The 16,091-nt window shown below is 41.5% G+C and overlaps 1 protein-coding gene across 3 annotated transcripts in view; it reads left to right on the top strand.

Annotated features, from left to right (window-relative positions):
• The first annotated feature begins 2,050 nt into the window (after window positions 1–2,050).
• Window positions 2,051–16,091, top strand: part of Sobp (sine oculis binding protein homolog) — a 160,115-nt gene continuing 146,074 nt past the window's right edge. For all 3 annotated transcript variants that reach the window (XM_026389611.2, XM_026389609.2, XM_026389610.2), the window contains exons 1-2: window positions 2,051–2,153; window positions 15,383–15,521. In XM_026389611.2, the coding sequence (XP_026245396.1) occupies window positions 2,058–2,153; window positions 15,383–15,521 (235 nt within the window). In that variant the 5' untranslated portion in view covers window positions 2,051–2,057. The remainder of the gene's footprint in view (window positions 2,154–15,382; window positions 15,522–16,091) is intronic.

The following is a 16,091-nucleotide window of genomic DNA, read 5'->3' as shown; positions in this document are numbered from 1 at the left end:
ATATCTAATTAGACGTTTAAGAAACAGAACAATGCTAAAATGCAAATCAGGCAATTTAATATCCAGAATGAGACTCATTTGACAGGCCGAACTGAGATTTTAATGGAAAGCTTACTCATACCCCCACACTGAATTCATTCTATTTTTTAAGTACTTAAAAATGTGTAATTTTAAGTTCCATCACTGTCATAATGAACACTCTACAATAACAAGCAGTGGAACAATGGACACCCCCATATCACATGGTGTCAGGTAATTACGAAGTGTCGCGGCGCGGGAAAGCTGAGCTGGGAGCCTCACTGAGTCCCCTGTAGCTTGTAGGAGCTAAGGGCCGGGTGTCTCACGGAAGCCTCATCAAACCATTCATACCAATGCCTCAATCCAGAGACAGGGACGGACGCAATCCGAACGTGGCCCTAGGCGTTTATGGAGGGGACCAAAAGTGGCACGCCTGGACGTACAGAGAACTAGCACGGGTTCGAAATTGCAGACCGAAGTCGTGGGGAGAGAGGAGGAGAGGGTCCCGCTGGGAGTGGCGAGATCGGTCGGATTCTGGAGAGAGTGATCTTATGCCCGACCTTGAGCTCCTGCTAAGCCCAACTTTTGGGTTACATCCGAGGGACCCCGATAAGAGTGAGCTCTGGGTCACAGGGTAAAAGCTGTTACTTTGTAGGAGGGCAAACGTGCGTGACTGTGCAATAGGGGTAGTAGGTGAGGAGAGAAGGGAGGAGGGATAGATCTGGGGACTGGAGGCCGAAATTCCCTACTTCTGAGTGGTTCTCTGAAAGACAAAACTACCTTGCAAGAGCAGTGGGAGGGAGCAGCGCAGCTTTGGGGGCCGCTTAGACTGGGCGCTGGGACCTCTCCAAGGGACTCTACACGCTTTGCGGTGTCCCCAGAAGGAGGACATACTATCCTGGTATCTGAGGGTGGATCAGGGCTGTGGGATTCCTTTCCCATCCCCATCCTCCGCCCAACACCCTGGCGCTATAGTCTAGAGGCAGAGAGCTCTGTCGGTCTTTTCCTGGGGTAAGCGGCCCTCTAGCTCAGCGACCTCAGGTCCCCGCGCCCTCTCCTACACTCAACCTCCTCCCCTCACTCCCATTCATTTTTCCTTAGCAGCTTCTAGGGCGAGCTCAAAAAACCAACTCCAAACCCATCAGATCCCGCATCACTGAGTTACGGAAGAAAGCTGGGAGCTGAGCGGGCGCTGACGCGCGTGGGTCGTCGCAGAGAGGTGGCGGCCGCGAGGGGCGCAGCGATCCGCTGGTGCCCGCCGCTGATGAACAGGCGGCCGCGAGCAGCCCCCGGAGCCGCGCGGCATCCGCGTATACAGTGACGGTGGAAGCCACGCCCGCTCGGGAGCTGGGGGCTGTCCTAGCCCCCCCACTTTCCCCCCTTCCTCCGGCCCCCTCCCTCCGGCCCCCTCCCTGTCCCATCTCCCTTGCTCCCTCCTCCTCCCCGCGCCGGCCCCCGGCCCGCCCCCGGCTCGGCTCGCGGGAGGCGCTGGGCGCCGGGGCTGGCGCGCTCTCCCGGGCGCACACACACATCCACGCACGCACGCCCAGAGCAGCTCTCTCCGCGCCCGGCCCTCGTTCCCCTCGCCCATGCAGACGGACAGAGAGACGGAAGATGGCTGACGACTCCATGGGGCACCGAGGATGCAGCCCGGCGGTGGCGGCGGCGGCGGCGGGAGCGACAGAAGCTGCGGCGGCGGCACGGGCAGCGGCGGCGTTGGCGGCGTTGGTGGTGGTGGCGGCGGCGGCAGCAGGAGCAGGAGCGGCGGCGGCGGCATCCCCGAGACTCCCCGAGCTACCTTTCCTTCTGACAGCCACTGACGTTCTCCGCCGCTAGAAGAGACCCCGCTTCTCCCGCGCCTGCCTTTCCCCCCTCCCAGCCCCGGCCCCGCCAGCACCGCTACCTCCGCCAGCTTTGCCACCATCAGCACCACCTCCACCACCGCCACCGCCACCAACACCACCACCACCACCACCACCACCACCACCGCCGGCGGCGGCAGCAGCCATTTCATCTCCACAGAAACCAGACACAAAAACATGGCAGAAATGGAGAAAGAAGGGAGACCTCCGGAAAATAAAAGGAGCAGGAAACCGGCTCACCCAGTGAAAAGGGAGATCAATGAGGAAATGAAGGTATTTTTGGACCTTGGGGGCTGGGGAGACGGAGCCCTTTCTTCGGTCCGCTCCCTTTGGGCCGTTGTATGGATTCGGGGGTACAGGGACGCGCTTGTCAGTTACCGTAGGATGCCCGGAACGCCTCAGCTCCTCCTCCAGGTGCAAAGCGGAGGTCAACTCGCGGGCTGCATCCCCGAAATTTGCCAGCCTCAGATTCGAAGCAGGGCGGGGGGTGGGGGGCCACCACATACTGTTTGACCTTACAAACCCCAGGTTGGCACAGATTCGTTTCAGAGAGGAGGGGACCAGGGTCCAAGTGGTGGGTGGGAATGGTGAAGAGGCTTTCCTAGTGAGCAGTGTAGTTTTTACTCCTTCCTCGGGATTCGTCCTTCCGGCCTCTCCAAAGTTAGAGCCGCTCGGCCGAGGCACCCTGGGAGAGCTGGAGTTCAACCCTTTCCGCGGTTCACCCCTAAGCTCAGGGATCCCGCTTCGCCCCAAGTCTCCAGCTGCGACAGTGTAGGGGCTGTCAGTGCCGGGCGAGTTGCGGCCAGAGCTGTGAGGGTCTGAGGGCTGTCCTGACGTCCCGCTCGCCTCGCTCGCCCCCGCCCGCGCCTCTCCATCGCTACCTCCGCCTCTCGCTAGCCTCTGTACGCCTGGCTTCCCAGTTAACCAGACCCCAGCGAGCCCCGAAGAGCGGCCTTCGCAGGGCGCCTGCCCATTGTTCGGGAAGGCCAGCCGGAGTCCATTCGGCGAGGCCGGGCTCCTCGCCAGACCAGCGGTGCTCCAGAGGTGGTGAGCGCAGCCGCCTGGCGCTCCAGCTGTTCGTGTAGAAGCGATTGTAAAAGAACACCGCTCAGCTCCGGACCCCACTCGTCGCCCCCATTCCCTTATTTTCTGCATGCTGAGGCTTTGCCTGGGATAGCATTTTATTCCATGTTGATTTTACGAGTCTCTCTTAATTTTTTTTTTAAATTTGTCTGTTTTTCTGTGAGTTACAAAAAAGTAGCAGGTTTGATGCTCCCCATGTTCTGCTTAATACTGCCAGGTAACTTGGGCAGGTTTGGTTAAGTTTGTATTTAAAAGATGAACTAGATAAAAACAGTATGCAAGTTTCATTTATTGCGTTCTGACATCTTCTTGATTAGAACACGTATATTCCATAAGAATGCCTCGTGTGAAGCCCACGATTAGAAGGGACAAACGGTTATACATTCTGCTCTGTGTGAATGTGTGTGTGTGTGTACGTGTGTAGCTAGGTGTATATGCTTAGCTTTACCTTCCTTCCAGAAATGTCAGCAGCATTTAAATTTTGAAATTAGGGTTTTATTTCAGGGTGAGAAACTTAGTATCTGGAAGCAAGAAGTGTAGTATCAGTCCAAAGGAGATTTGCCTTGGAAATCAATGCTATTCCTTGTAATGGAAACCACCATTGATAGTTAAGGTAGAAAAAAAAAAAGGTAGAAGTTGTTTTCTTCCCATGAGGGTGGAATTCAGTCTACAATAACCATTCTTGCCCTTCCCTCCTGTCCTGTATTTCCAGATTACTTTTCCATTTCGTTTTAAATTTGGAGTGGGGGAAGAGGACAGAGGTGAAGGCCACTAGGAAATCACAGTATGCTCTGGCCCTTTAAAACGCTGCCTAATGTGATCTATATGGATGGCAGCTTTTAAGTTTCATAGGTTCTAGAATTACAAATTAGCTAATTTTAATCAAAACATGTGAAATGTTATCCCGGCTGGATATAAAGGCTGACTGTGCTCGATACTTTGGGCTCGTGTTGTTGACTTTGGCTGCAGGCGCACTCCGTGGTTTGGGAGATAGTTGTCCTTCTACAGTATAACAGATGTTTGTCTGAACTGGTGAGGAAGAAACAAAAACAACATTGTATGAAGGGGAAAAATTACACAATTTTTAGCCAGTGCTGCAGGACTAAGTATGGAATTAACCTTGGTGAACAGAATTTCCTCTTTTTAAAATGTTATTTTTCTTTCAAATCACCATCTACTATTTGAAGTTCTAATCCTCACCATTTCCATCCAAAGTAGCATTAAACAAGAAGTTTTGCACAGCAAATAATCCAAAATACCTGTAGGATTGGTATTTTCTCTCTAGTTTGGAACACTGTGTAAGACCCCTGGCCAAAATTTTCAGTCATTTCCATTCACACCATGCCAGCATGTCTAGTGGAATTGTTTTGTAGGCATTCCTCTAATATACTCGTACCCAAAAGCCTTTTTTAAAAAGGTGGTTGCTCAAAGTCAAAGTTTTTTTTGGGGGGGGAGCAAATCATTAATATTTTTCTGCCTTTAAAATTAATAACTACAGCAACAAAACTCCTCCCTGAATTCCCTGGTATCATTACCCTTCAGCTCCCCAATGTGAAGTGTAGAGTAACATAACAAGTTGGTTGCCCTGTATAAAAATGTGTGCAACAAAATGTCACCGGGAACACAATGTGGCCTTGTGCAGCTTCATATTGGTGCTGCTGGAGCTGCCTGGCTGTGTTTGCCTTCATCTGAACGGCTTTCATCTGGACCAGTGTAAACTAAGCCCTGGTAAGTAATCACTGCCCGGCAGAAAGAAAGGAATGTATACAGCTAGCGCGGCCTAAGCTGTAAAAACGGAAACCTGAGCCCCCACCTCGGATCACATATCAAGGCTTGAAGGTAGGGGAAATGAAAGGGGGAAAGAGGAGAGAGCGAATGGAAAAGTCAGCCCGGGAAGTGGAGGATCAGGAGGAGGCCCCCCTTAGGGAGATTTGGCTCAGGGATTAGGGAATTTTATCGTGGTGTACAGTGACCTACTCAGGTTTCAACACTGGTTGGATCGAGTTGCTTCTCTGTGAGCTGAAAGAAAAGGGACTGGTGTCTATGTGATTTTTTTTTTCTCCTCCGGGTAATAGAAAGGACATTGGTACAAGTATCTATTTTAAGTACAGCAAATGCAGGGTATTGAGAATGAACAACAAAATTGCCTCATCTCAGAGACTCCCTTCAAGATCTCCTAATTGAGATAGTCACCTATTTATTTAAAAATGGCTGGAGAAGACAAACTTGCTGAGGTTTAGCTGACACCAGTAATGGCATTGGAGATTGTCTTCATGTGGCTGAGAGCTAATGTTGGTTGCTGTTTCACTAGATCAGATATTGAGTTACAGTTTCGTTATCACTGATTTAATGTACATGGCAGTTGTAACAAATTTGAATTTGATACAATATAATTTTGTGAGTGAGAAGTACATGACTTGGCATAGGTTGCTTATGGTGTACTTCAGTGAAAGTATCTTCAAGTAGAAATGTTTGTCTCATTATGACCTTTACAATGTTTATCTTTTCTTCTTCCCTTCATTCTGATTTTTCTTGATTTTGCTTTACTTACAATTAGTATGTCTTATTTAATCAGTGAGTAGTAGAGAGGATTTCTAAAAATCAGATGACAGTGCAATTTATATTTTCACTATTTTTGGTTTCTAAAATGAATATTGGAATTGTATCTAATGTAATATGTCTCTGATTCACTCTAGCTCACGTGTGCCATAAGAAAGGGATGTCAGGAGGGAATTCCAAAATGTGAAAGGGTTAATTAATTTCAGGAGTTCATCTAGAATATGCAAGATGTAGCATACAAATGAGTTTGTACTAGGGAATGTGTAAGTATAAATTAGTGTGTAAGTTGTACTTTGTGATCAGTAGCTACCAAACAATAATATAATCTTTCAAGTCTGAACTCTGAGTAGAGATAATGAGTCAGTTTTTTATCTTTTAAAACTCTTTGACAAAACCAATGTGATTAGATCAAGCACTCTGTCCTGGAAACTTTCCTAAACAAACCATAATTGACACACTTACAATGTTTGGCTTCTTTATCAATTGCTGGAAAATCTATGTTAAATGTCAAAGGGTCACCTTTGCTGAAGAAGGTTTCTGTCTATTAATATTCTCAGCAAGTAATTTGTTCCTAAAATTATGCTTCAGTCCTGATCCCTAAAGTTTGAGGCAGGCACATCTGTTAGAATTTAGTAGAAAACTTACCACAAGATTTTCTAGTCTGGTTTCTGATGGTCTTCATTTGACATTACATTAAAAATGATCTCGTCAATTGTATAGACAATAAAGCAAGTTGCAGAGCCTAGCTGGTGAGTGCCGTGAGATAACTTGATGCTTAAAAAATAAAAAAATAAAAAATTAGAGAAGTTGGTGTGGATTGGAAAAGCCAGCATGTTCAAGTTTGAAATCAGCTCATTACCAAATCAGGTACATTTTAAGTTTTGCTGTTGAAATGTTAACCTGATGTCGGATGCAATAAGTCTCAGGAACCTAAGAAAGTAGGCTTAGGATCAGATCCCACTGTGGTTTTCACAGTTAGGTCAGACCTTCCTTCCTGAGAGTAGCCTCAGGTGTGCCATGTGGCAGAGCTAGGGACTAATGTCAGTTGAGACATGGGTCTTGCCCCTGGGGAGCAGGTGTAGGATGTACTTAAGTCCTTATCATTGCTCTCAGTTGCCTGGCTCAAGACTCCAGGTTAAACCCAGAAGAGACAGTCCAGAGAGGGTTTGGAGAGCTATGCATTCTGGTCTATTCAGTTGGGGTTTCTGGGAAGAGTCTCTCCATCTGTGAGCCAAGGAGTGTGATATGTAGTAGAGCACCATTCTCTAAGCCTTACACAACTCGCAGGTTCCAGAGACGAGGAAATGGAAAGGAACCACTTCACTTCCTCCCGAATCTGAAATAAACATTTGAACTAGAAGAAAATGAGTCTGACAGACTCATTCCCTTCTGCGTTTCCTGCCTGTGTGCTTGCCAAGCGCTGCTCTGAGAAGCCAAGCCCTACTCTGCTTGTGTGAAAGACAGATTTACAGAAACCAAGAGGTAACAGAGTTTTTGAAGGAACATCCAAAACAGGGCCTCAAAAAAGGGCGAATATTAGTGAGTGCTATGACTCTCTAAAAAAGGAGAGTCCCAGGGAAAGATACTGTTTCGTTAGGGTAACCATTTTTATATCATGTCTTCTAAAGAAATATCCCTTTTATATATTGAAAGTACCTTTACTTTTTTCCCTCTTCCTCTTCCTCTTCCCTCTTCTTCTTCCTCTTTTTCCTCTTCTTCTTTAATGTACTAGAAGTAGTAGAAGGTGTATCATCAAAACCCTGAAGTCTGAAACTTCCTCTTGTGGAATGGGAAGCCAGCCACACTTGTACTCTCAAGCTAATAAGATTATTGAATAGTTTCCTGAAAGAGAAGGGATATTACAGGATAGAAGGAGGGGAAAAAAATAGAGTACTTTGTTTTTGATAGTGCCAATTGAAACATGTAAACAGACATGAAAGCATGTGGTGAGTGAGATTTGCTGAATGTATATTTTAGGATCTGTAGACTGATGGGTGTTAATATCTCTTATATAACCAAAGGCCTGTGGGACTCTGTAGTACTTTAAGGCTGGTGGCTTTGGCACAGACAGGAAAACAATGTAACAAGTCTTGGTGATTTTGAGGGCAGTTCTGCAGCTGTGATAGGACACAGCTGCACACAGCTGTACACCTGCCATGCCTGCCAGTGTTGCAGAGGGCCAGTATCCACAATTTCACAGCATTTGTTTGACCCTTTTAGGACAGTTGGTGTCTTGGCAGCAGAATAAAATGTGGTTGTGTCATTGTCTACTCTGTGTCCCAAAAAGACAATAAAACACCATAGATTTTATGTATAAAACTACACTATTTTGGATTCATATGCCAATTATGTAGTCATCCAGTTTGGAATATATCAATAAGAGAATAAGGTATTTCTCAGGCCCTGTCCAGTTGTGTGTTAGTGTTAACAGTGTCCTCTGGACTTAGCCCTTCATTAAAATCATGGTGTGTGACTAACAACAGTGCTGCAAAATGAACCAAAGTGAAGCATAGTGATCATCCTCAGAGGACTTCAGTCTCCAAAACTGTCGTTCAGGTAGAAACAGCAGGGCTCAAAGTATAAAATCTGCACCAAGAATGTGAATCTGGCTACTCTTATTATTTCATGAATGTTCATGACTTTCTAATGGGCCATCTGTGGGGCGTGGTTTTGTCCTTACTATACCATCTGATCCAATGGGACCATGGATGTGAAAATACTTTGCAATCTGTAGAGGGCTTTTCAGATATTTCTTTTGTACTATTTAAGTTTTACTTCATGACCTTTTTCTTGGCAAAACCATAAATAAAACTGGCCCACTGAATCTGTGTTAAGGGAGACAATTTAGATGCAGCCTTGGGCCAGGCCTGGGAATAGAATTAGAAACTGATTTCTAATCAATTTCAATTCTTATTTCACATTTGAACTTGATCAAAGCCCTGCCTCTCTTTTGCAGATTCACTTTCTTTATCTCTATTAAAGAGTCCAATGATGCTTAATAGAAATTAACCTCAGAAGTTAGAACACATGGAGATGGCAATGGAGAGAAAATGTTTTCCAAAAATAACCATCATTCCGTTATTCATAACCTTAGCTAGCAGAGACACTAGCATTTTTTTAGCTGTCTTATAAATTGCTCAGGATTGGAAGTTTTCTTTTCCTTTGAGAGTATTTTTCGTGTGCTCTACTTTTTGGATAATGCATGTCGGAATGTTTTGAAGCTAAGTAATGTAACTGACAGATTCTTTTTATTGTCATTAGAACTTCGAATATGATGTAGTTGACTATCAGTGAGACTGTGTTAATTTTTAATTAAAACTAGATTTCTTATTTTTTTACAAAAGTAATACACAGACATGACAGATAGTAGAGTAAGCAACAGAAATAAGCAAAAATAAAAACAAAACCTATAATTTTCCCACCCAGATATAATTACTGTCAACATTTTGATGTGTGTCTTTTCATGCCCTTTTCTATGTATGATATTAGTTTTTTAAAAAAACAAAATGAACTCGTATGTATTAACTTTCTTTTTAAAACTTAACATATTGTTCATATCTTCTCATGGCAATAAAATTTTACTTACAGCATATATTTTAGTAACATAATAGTATTCCATTATGTGACTAAAGTACAATTTATTTAGCCAAGTTCCTATTGTTTAGCATTTAGTTTGTTTTTAAGAAAACAACACTGAGACAAATATTCCTGAACTTGCATATGTCTATATCTATTTCCTTAGAATAGTTCCTAAAATTCCTAGAAATAAAATTGCTGAATCAAATGGTATGCAAAAATTTAAGGCCTTTTAATGCATAGATCAAATCACTCTTTTTAAAAGTTCTATCAGTTTAATTCCCAATAGTATGAGAGTGCTCACTAATACTATATGCTTTAGGTTTTTGTTTGTTTGTTTTGGTACTGGGATTGAACCTAAAAAGGTACTACCTCTGAGCTATATCACCAACTCTTTTAATTTTATTTTGAAACCAGGTCATGCTAAATTGCCCAGGCTGGTCTCCAACTTGCATCATCCTGCCTCAGCCTCCTGAATAGCTAAGATTACAGGCATGCTCCTTTGTGCCCAGCTCATATAATGGTCTTTAAACTTTCACATCAGTATATTTAGAATTATGTTTTCCTGAATTTTATTATTTCTCTATGTTTACACATTTTTTTTTTATATTTATGAATGGATCCAAGTGAATTGGCACATTTACTGAGTACCTTCTAAGTGTCCAGACATTGTGTTAGGTGAGCCATAAAATGAAATAAAAGGTCTCTGCCCTCAAACAACTCTCAATATATATGGGATAGATGACATATTTTGCTAGAACTGGGACATGGAGTAAAGGTGGAAATAATGTTTATGAAGAAAGAGAGGTTATGACTTTGCCTCATTTGGGAAAATGATCAAGAGCTCTTTGAATAATTCCTACTCTTTTGGTAGGATACAAATTCGAAAACATATCAGCATTTAATTATACAAGATCTGACATGAAAAAAATTCAATGGTACTTACCTGTGTTTAAAAATCAGCTTAATGGGCTGGGCATGGTAGCGCACACCTGTAATCCCAGCAGCTTGATGGGCGAAGGCAGGAGGATCGAAAGTTCAAAGCCAGCTATAGAATTTTAGTGAGGCTCTAAGTGACTTAATGAGTCCCTATCTCTAAATAAAATATTTTTTAAAAGGACTGGGGATATAGCTCAGTAGTTAAGCACCCCTGGGTTCAATCCCTAGTTCAAAAGAAAAAAGAATTGTGTTTGATGTTTTTTTAAAAAAAATCATTAGCTCTTTCTGAAGAGCTTGAAGTACTTAATGTTTCAGAGGTATTTTCAAAATTGGTAATCACTATTTTCATAGTGCTTTGATGTCAACTATTATTTACCTGATGAAATGTTCAATTAAAGTCATTTCGATTGAACTCTGACATATATATGGTACTTCTAATTGAATAAGGAGGGTGTCTAATGAATGTCCTCACATTAAGATCCAACAGAAAAGCTTGGCAGAGTGGCGCATGCCTGTAATCCCAGCGGTTTGGGAAGCTGAGGCAGGAGAATTGCAGGTTCGAAGCCAGACTCAGCAATAGCCAGGTGCTAAGCAACTCGGTGAAACCCTGTCTCTAAATAAAATACAAAATAGGGCTGGGGATGCGGCTCAGTGGTTGAATGCCTGTACCCCCGGCAAAAATTTATTTTTGTTGGTATGGAAAGAACTCAGAAGGATTGAAGAAATTGTAAAATTTCCTTTCTATTTACCTTTTTAATACCAGCTTATTTATTATTAATTTTAGGAAGAAAGTATGTTTTCAGACTAAATGTTAGGATTCTGTTTTTTTCCTCAGAAGCACTGACAGTGATAGAGGGAAATTGGAGAGGGTGAGAACAAGGTAGGGGAATTAGGTATTAGTAGTACAAAGCACTTAGAGTTACATGTGATGTCAAAAAACTATAAAATAAGAAGACTCAGTTTTTTAAATATATATTTTTTTTGTAGTTGTACACAATAACTTTATTTATTTATTTATTTATTTTTATGTGGTGCTGAGGATCGAACTCAGGGCCTTGCACGTGTGAGCGGAGCGCTCTACCACTGAGCCATAACCCCAGCCCCAGAAGACTCAGTTTTAATTGTGAATTTTGAGCACCCCTTCTATGACCATATTAAGGAGAGTAGAAGCCAATGATTGAATCTGAAAGCAAGCAAGGTCTCATCACAGGCAGATGTTCCCTTGTTGATCCCTTTTGGTATATGATACTGACATCCTATGGCATGGTTTCTTTGCCACTCTGTGATTGGCCCGGGGTTGGGGGAGCTTCTTTGCAATTGCCACACATTAGACTATATAGAATTTGTAAGAAAAAAAAAAAAAAGAATTTGTAAGAGAAAGAGGCCTGCTGTAAGTATCAAATGATATGTGTTTTAGTTTTTACTTTCCTGGGTGATCAGCCATGCCTGTCTTTTACCTTCTTGATGCTCTAATTTTCTGTCATAAAATGATGATGTCACATAAGTTCACTGAAAGTTTATTGTGAAAACTACATACTTAACACATAGGGTTATTGAGAGGGGCAGGAGAATGAAAGGATGTGGAAACACTGCAAAGTGCTATAAAGTATTAGACATTATCATTATAATTTTAGTGACCTATTTTCCAAACCTAAATTGGACCACATGGTATGAAAGAGGATTTTTGTGTCACTTCCAAGGGCAAGAAGCAGTCTGCGAAATGTAATTCGGATGCCAAAATATTGAAATTTCTGGCATATTTTGATGGTTTATGGGAGCAGTGATAAAATATTTGAAATAATGACTGCTCAGTAAAATTCATCATGTGTGAGCACTATAATTATGAAATTTCTTTGTAAAAGGTACTTTATTTTTCATATAAGTAGAAGTTTCTTGATTTCATAGAATTCTAAAGCTGGAAGGAATTTTAAAGAGATTCTGCTTAGTTTCCTGCCCTAGGTCTCAAGAGAAATGCTTGGTAAAGATTTTGGGGAGAAAGAAATTTTATGATCTCTTAGTACAATAGTTTTTTTTGGGGGGGGCAGTGCTGGTTGAACGCAGGGGTGCTTTACCACTGAGCTACATCCTCATACCTTTTTATTTTCTATTTTTGAGACAAGGTCTCACTAAGTTGCTTAAAACCTCACTAAATTGCTGTAGCTGGCTTTGAACTTGCCATCATCCTGCCTCAGCCTCCTGAATCACTGGGATTATAGGTGTGCACCACCACACTGGTAGTAGCTTGTTTTATTATTGAACATTCTTACCTTAAAACTCTCCATTTTAACTCTTCTCATCTTACTTTTTTTTTTAATAACAAGCAAGAAAACTACTTAGAAAAGGAATAATTCTTTTTCTTTTTTATTTTCTTTTTGCAGTACTAGTGATTGAACTCAGAGCCTCACACATGCTAGGCAAGTGCTCTGTCACTGACCTAAATCCCCAGTCCTTTCTATTTTATTTTGAGAAAAGTTCTCATTAAGCTGCCCAGTCTGGCCTTGAACTTATGATCCTCCTACCTCAGATACCAGGGTAGCTGGGATTATAGGTGTGTGCCACTATACCCAGCTTGGGAAGAAATAATTCTTTTAGATAGACAATTCTTTTTTAAAGGATGATAATACAAAAAATAATTGTTAGAATTCTCTACCAGAAAGACTTGAAAACCCTTAGAGGTCATAAACATTAATTTTACCTCTCTCAGAATATGTTATATTTCTTAGAAGATAACTGAAAACATCTATTGCATTTGCTTTGGTGTAGCACCATAATGAGCCCATCTAATATCTACCATCAAATTCTAATTAGGATTTTTTAGAAAATTAAATACTTTATTCCTTGGGAGTGTTTGGTTTCTTAAACAGTAGTGCATGCAACAGAGGTAATAGTCTATTTCTCACAACTAAATTACAAGAAATTTCAGTGTTTGTTTCTCTTTTTCTTTCATCTTGCTCCGCCTTTCTTGAAAGGTTTGAGACTTATAGCTGGAGTCTTTATAAACCTTTTGTTTTCAGCTTTTGCAGTCATATATCAAAACATTAAGGTGTTTATTTTTATTTTCAGTGACAAGAAAGGGGATGTTTTAGAGTTTATTTTCCCTGACATTTATAGTAACTCGAAAATCATGGAATAGATCAAGTTCATAGTGATCGTTCTGTGAAGCCTCTGAGTTTTCAGCAGGAGCCATAAACTAAACTGATGCAGTTAAGATGCTCAAACAATATGAATTTGGTGTTAATAATCCAGTTGAGGTTTCAGTTTTTCTCCAAATGTCTGAGACTTCTGTATCCCCTCCCCAGGGTTGGTTCTGAAAGGCTGAATGGATTTGCAGCTGGACTAAAACAAACAAATCTATATCCTTGGCTGGAAGGTTGGTGCATGAATTATGCATCTATAGCCTTTGTGTGACTTTAGAATTTAGACAGAACTGGAGAAAGTGGCGCCTGGATAGGGACGGTGGACAAAACTGGATATGGTAGCCAGGAATTACTGTGCCAAAGATTTTCTGACTTATTGGCACAGTTTTCTTAGAGATCAGGACAAATAGCATCCAGACCAATAGGATGGCTTGAACTTGGCTTTTAATGCTGTTGAGAATTGGTTTTTCCATGAAAGGTAAGTTTCATCCTTGGAGATTTCTGCTGCCAGACCACTGATGGAGGACCTTGATTTGTGTGCTTAGGGACTGTCATTCTTGAGTCAGGCACTTGGCCTCAGTGAAAGAAATTAGGTGTTAGGGGAGAGTGACGCCTCATTAAAAGGATCTCTTTTGATTGAGTACAGCAGCATTTAGCCCAGTCCTCCTCAGTGGTATTCCTGAAGTTGCTGAGCTTATTATTCATATCGATCATATCATCTTTGTGCATTCATGAAAAGAATGTCTATTTAATGTGGACAGGATCAGCCATCAGAGAGAATAAATGCCTCACTAAAGCTTGATATGGCTGACTGTTGGCCTTGTGGATGGTCACATTGAATCAATCTGGCTAGATTTTTTTTTTTTTAAATTGCTGGTGTACTATACCATCACAGATTGACCCAGTTGGAGTTCAGAGCTTAAGTGGGTACGAAAGCAAAAAATGTAGCATCCTGTGGGTGGTTTGAAATGTCAGGTTTGTTTTCATGGAGTTAGTAGTGTATTATCTTTTATTTTTTATGCAACCCCTGCTGAAATCTAAAGTCTTGAAATTTGAGAAAACATGGAACTCACACGTTGAGGCTGTGTACGCTCTAGCTTAGCCTTGGTGCTTTGTTTCAAGTACATAAATTATACATCCTAGTGTAATTCAGAAATGACAGCTTCTAGGAGAATAGTGAAAGATTCTGTGAGCCACAGAGAAGGTTAGAATATATAGTTTTCCTCACTCAGTCTCGGAGACTCATGGTGCCCTGCCAGATAGACTATTAAGGTATATATGAGCACTAAGATCATTAACACGCATAGTCTCACATCTTATTTCCAGATCGAGCAATTGATGAGTTATTAAAAATAAACACTTCATTAAATCCATCTAGCTATACTCATTATTTTCAAATTTTGATATCTCTAATAACAGTAACAATAAATTACACTTATATATTGACTTATAGTTTGTAAAGTGACTTCATACATTATCCAAAGCCTGGTCTGGCTAGTAACCTTAAAGTTATTTAGTACTTTTATGTAACTCATCAGAATACAATCATAATGACCTTTCATTTCATGGAGAAAGAATCTGCCACTAATACAATTTATAAAGCAAATTGTGCCTTGATTTTAAAAAAATACTCTTGCAAAGAGGAAAATTTAAAAAGGGAGGCCCTTGTAACCTATTCAGTTTTCTGTATGATAATGGTTGACAATTGAGAAATTATTTCTTTGTTGAGATTTTGCTTTATCTGAGATAAGAGTCATGTTAAGAAACAATACCTGAATCAGAAAGCAATTCTAATTTAAATTAATCTGAACCACAAAAAGGTTGATTAATTGTTTTCATTTTCAAAATCTTTTCTTAGCTGTTTCTTATGCTTTACCTTACAATATTTTTGCGTTAGTGTGGGATACAGACTTTGCAGAAGAATATGGTAAAATATGACTTCCTATTCATAGGCAAAACTGACAAATACCATTTTTTCTCATTATCTTTAAATTGCAAATGTCTGAAGGCCTGTCATAATTGGATGCGTCATTTTGTGATTTAAATGCATTACAATTTTTGAACGTGATTTGAAAAAATGAACAATACTCTAGGGGAAGAAGGGTAAGGCTGACATTAAATGGGGCAAGGCAAACAATTCAATTTATGTCTTCTTTTCAAATAGTTATTGATTATAGAAATAAGTAGTAGCCTATGCTTCTCTTTCAGAACTTTGCAGAAAACACCATGAATGAACTCCTTGGCTGGTATGGCTATGATAAGGTTGAATTAAAAGATGGTGAAGATATTGAATTCAGGAGTTACCCTACAGATGGGGAGAGCCGGCAGCACATTTCTGTTCTCAAAGGTAATGACATTTAATGTCCCTTCGTTCATGTGAAAGAGGATTAACTATCACAACTCTTCAGAACTGAGTTGCTTTGGGATTCCTTTTGTTGACTATGCCCATGGTTGATTTAACTATACATCTCCAGTAGTGCTTTCCTATAAGCAGAACTTCACAGAACATAAGAGCTCAACCTAAAATAAAAATAGACACAATTTAATCTCCTTCCAGCAATGGAAGAACTAGACAAAGACTCGGGACTTTAAGTGCTGTGGTCCTTCCCACAAATTCATAGAAAGGGGCAATGTTTGCTAACTTCTAGTTTCCTGATCCCTTTGATATGCCATCAATTGTCAGGGACTAGGACTTCCTGCTATGTGCAATGTTAGGTTTACATTTTCAGACTCTAAGAGAGATTCTGTTCGTTTCGTAAACCCCCTTCCTTTTTCTGGGGTAGGAATTCTGTTTTCATTTTGTGCTTGAAGTTTTCAGTCTTCCTCTGCCCCCACACCCTTGAGTAGGGTGAGAAGAAGAGTAAGAGGGGAGTAGAGGATTAGATCCTATAAGGTTCTGTAAGAATTTTCATCGAAG

Source organism: Urocitellus parryii, chromosome 8 (genome assembly GCF_045843805.1).
Source record: "Urocitellus parryii isolate mUroPar1 chromosome 8, mUroPar1.hap1, whole genome shotgun sequence".
Classification (NCBI taxonomy): domain Eukaryota; kingdom Metazoa; phylum Chordata; class Mammalia; order Rodentia; family Sciuridae; genus Urocitellus; species Urocitellus parryii.
This window is presented reverse-complemented; position numbering and strand designations above follow the sequence as displayed.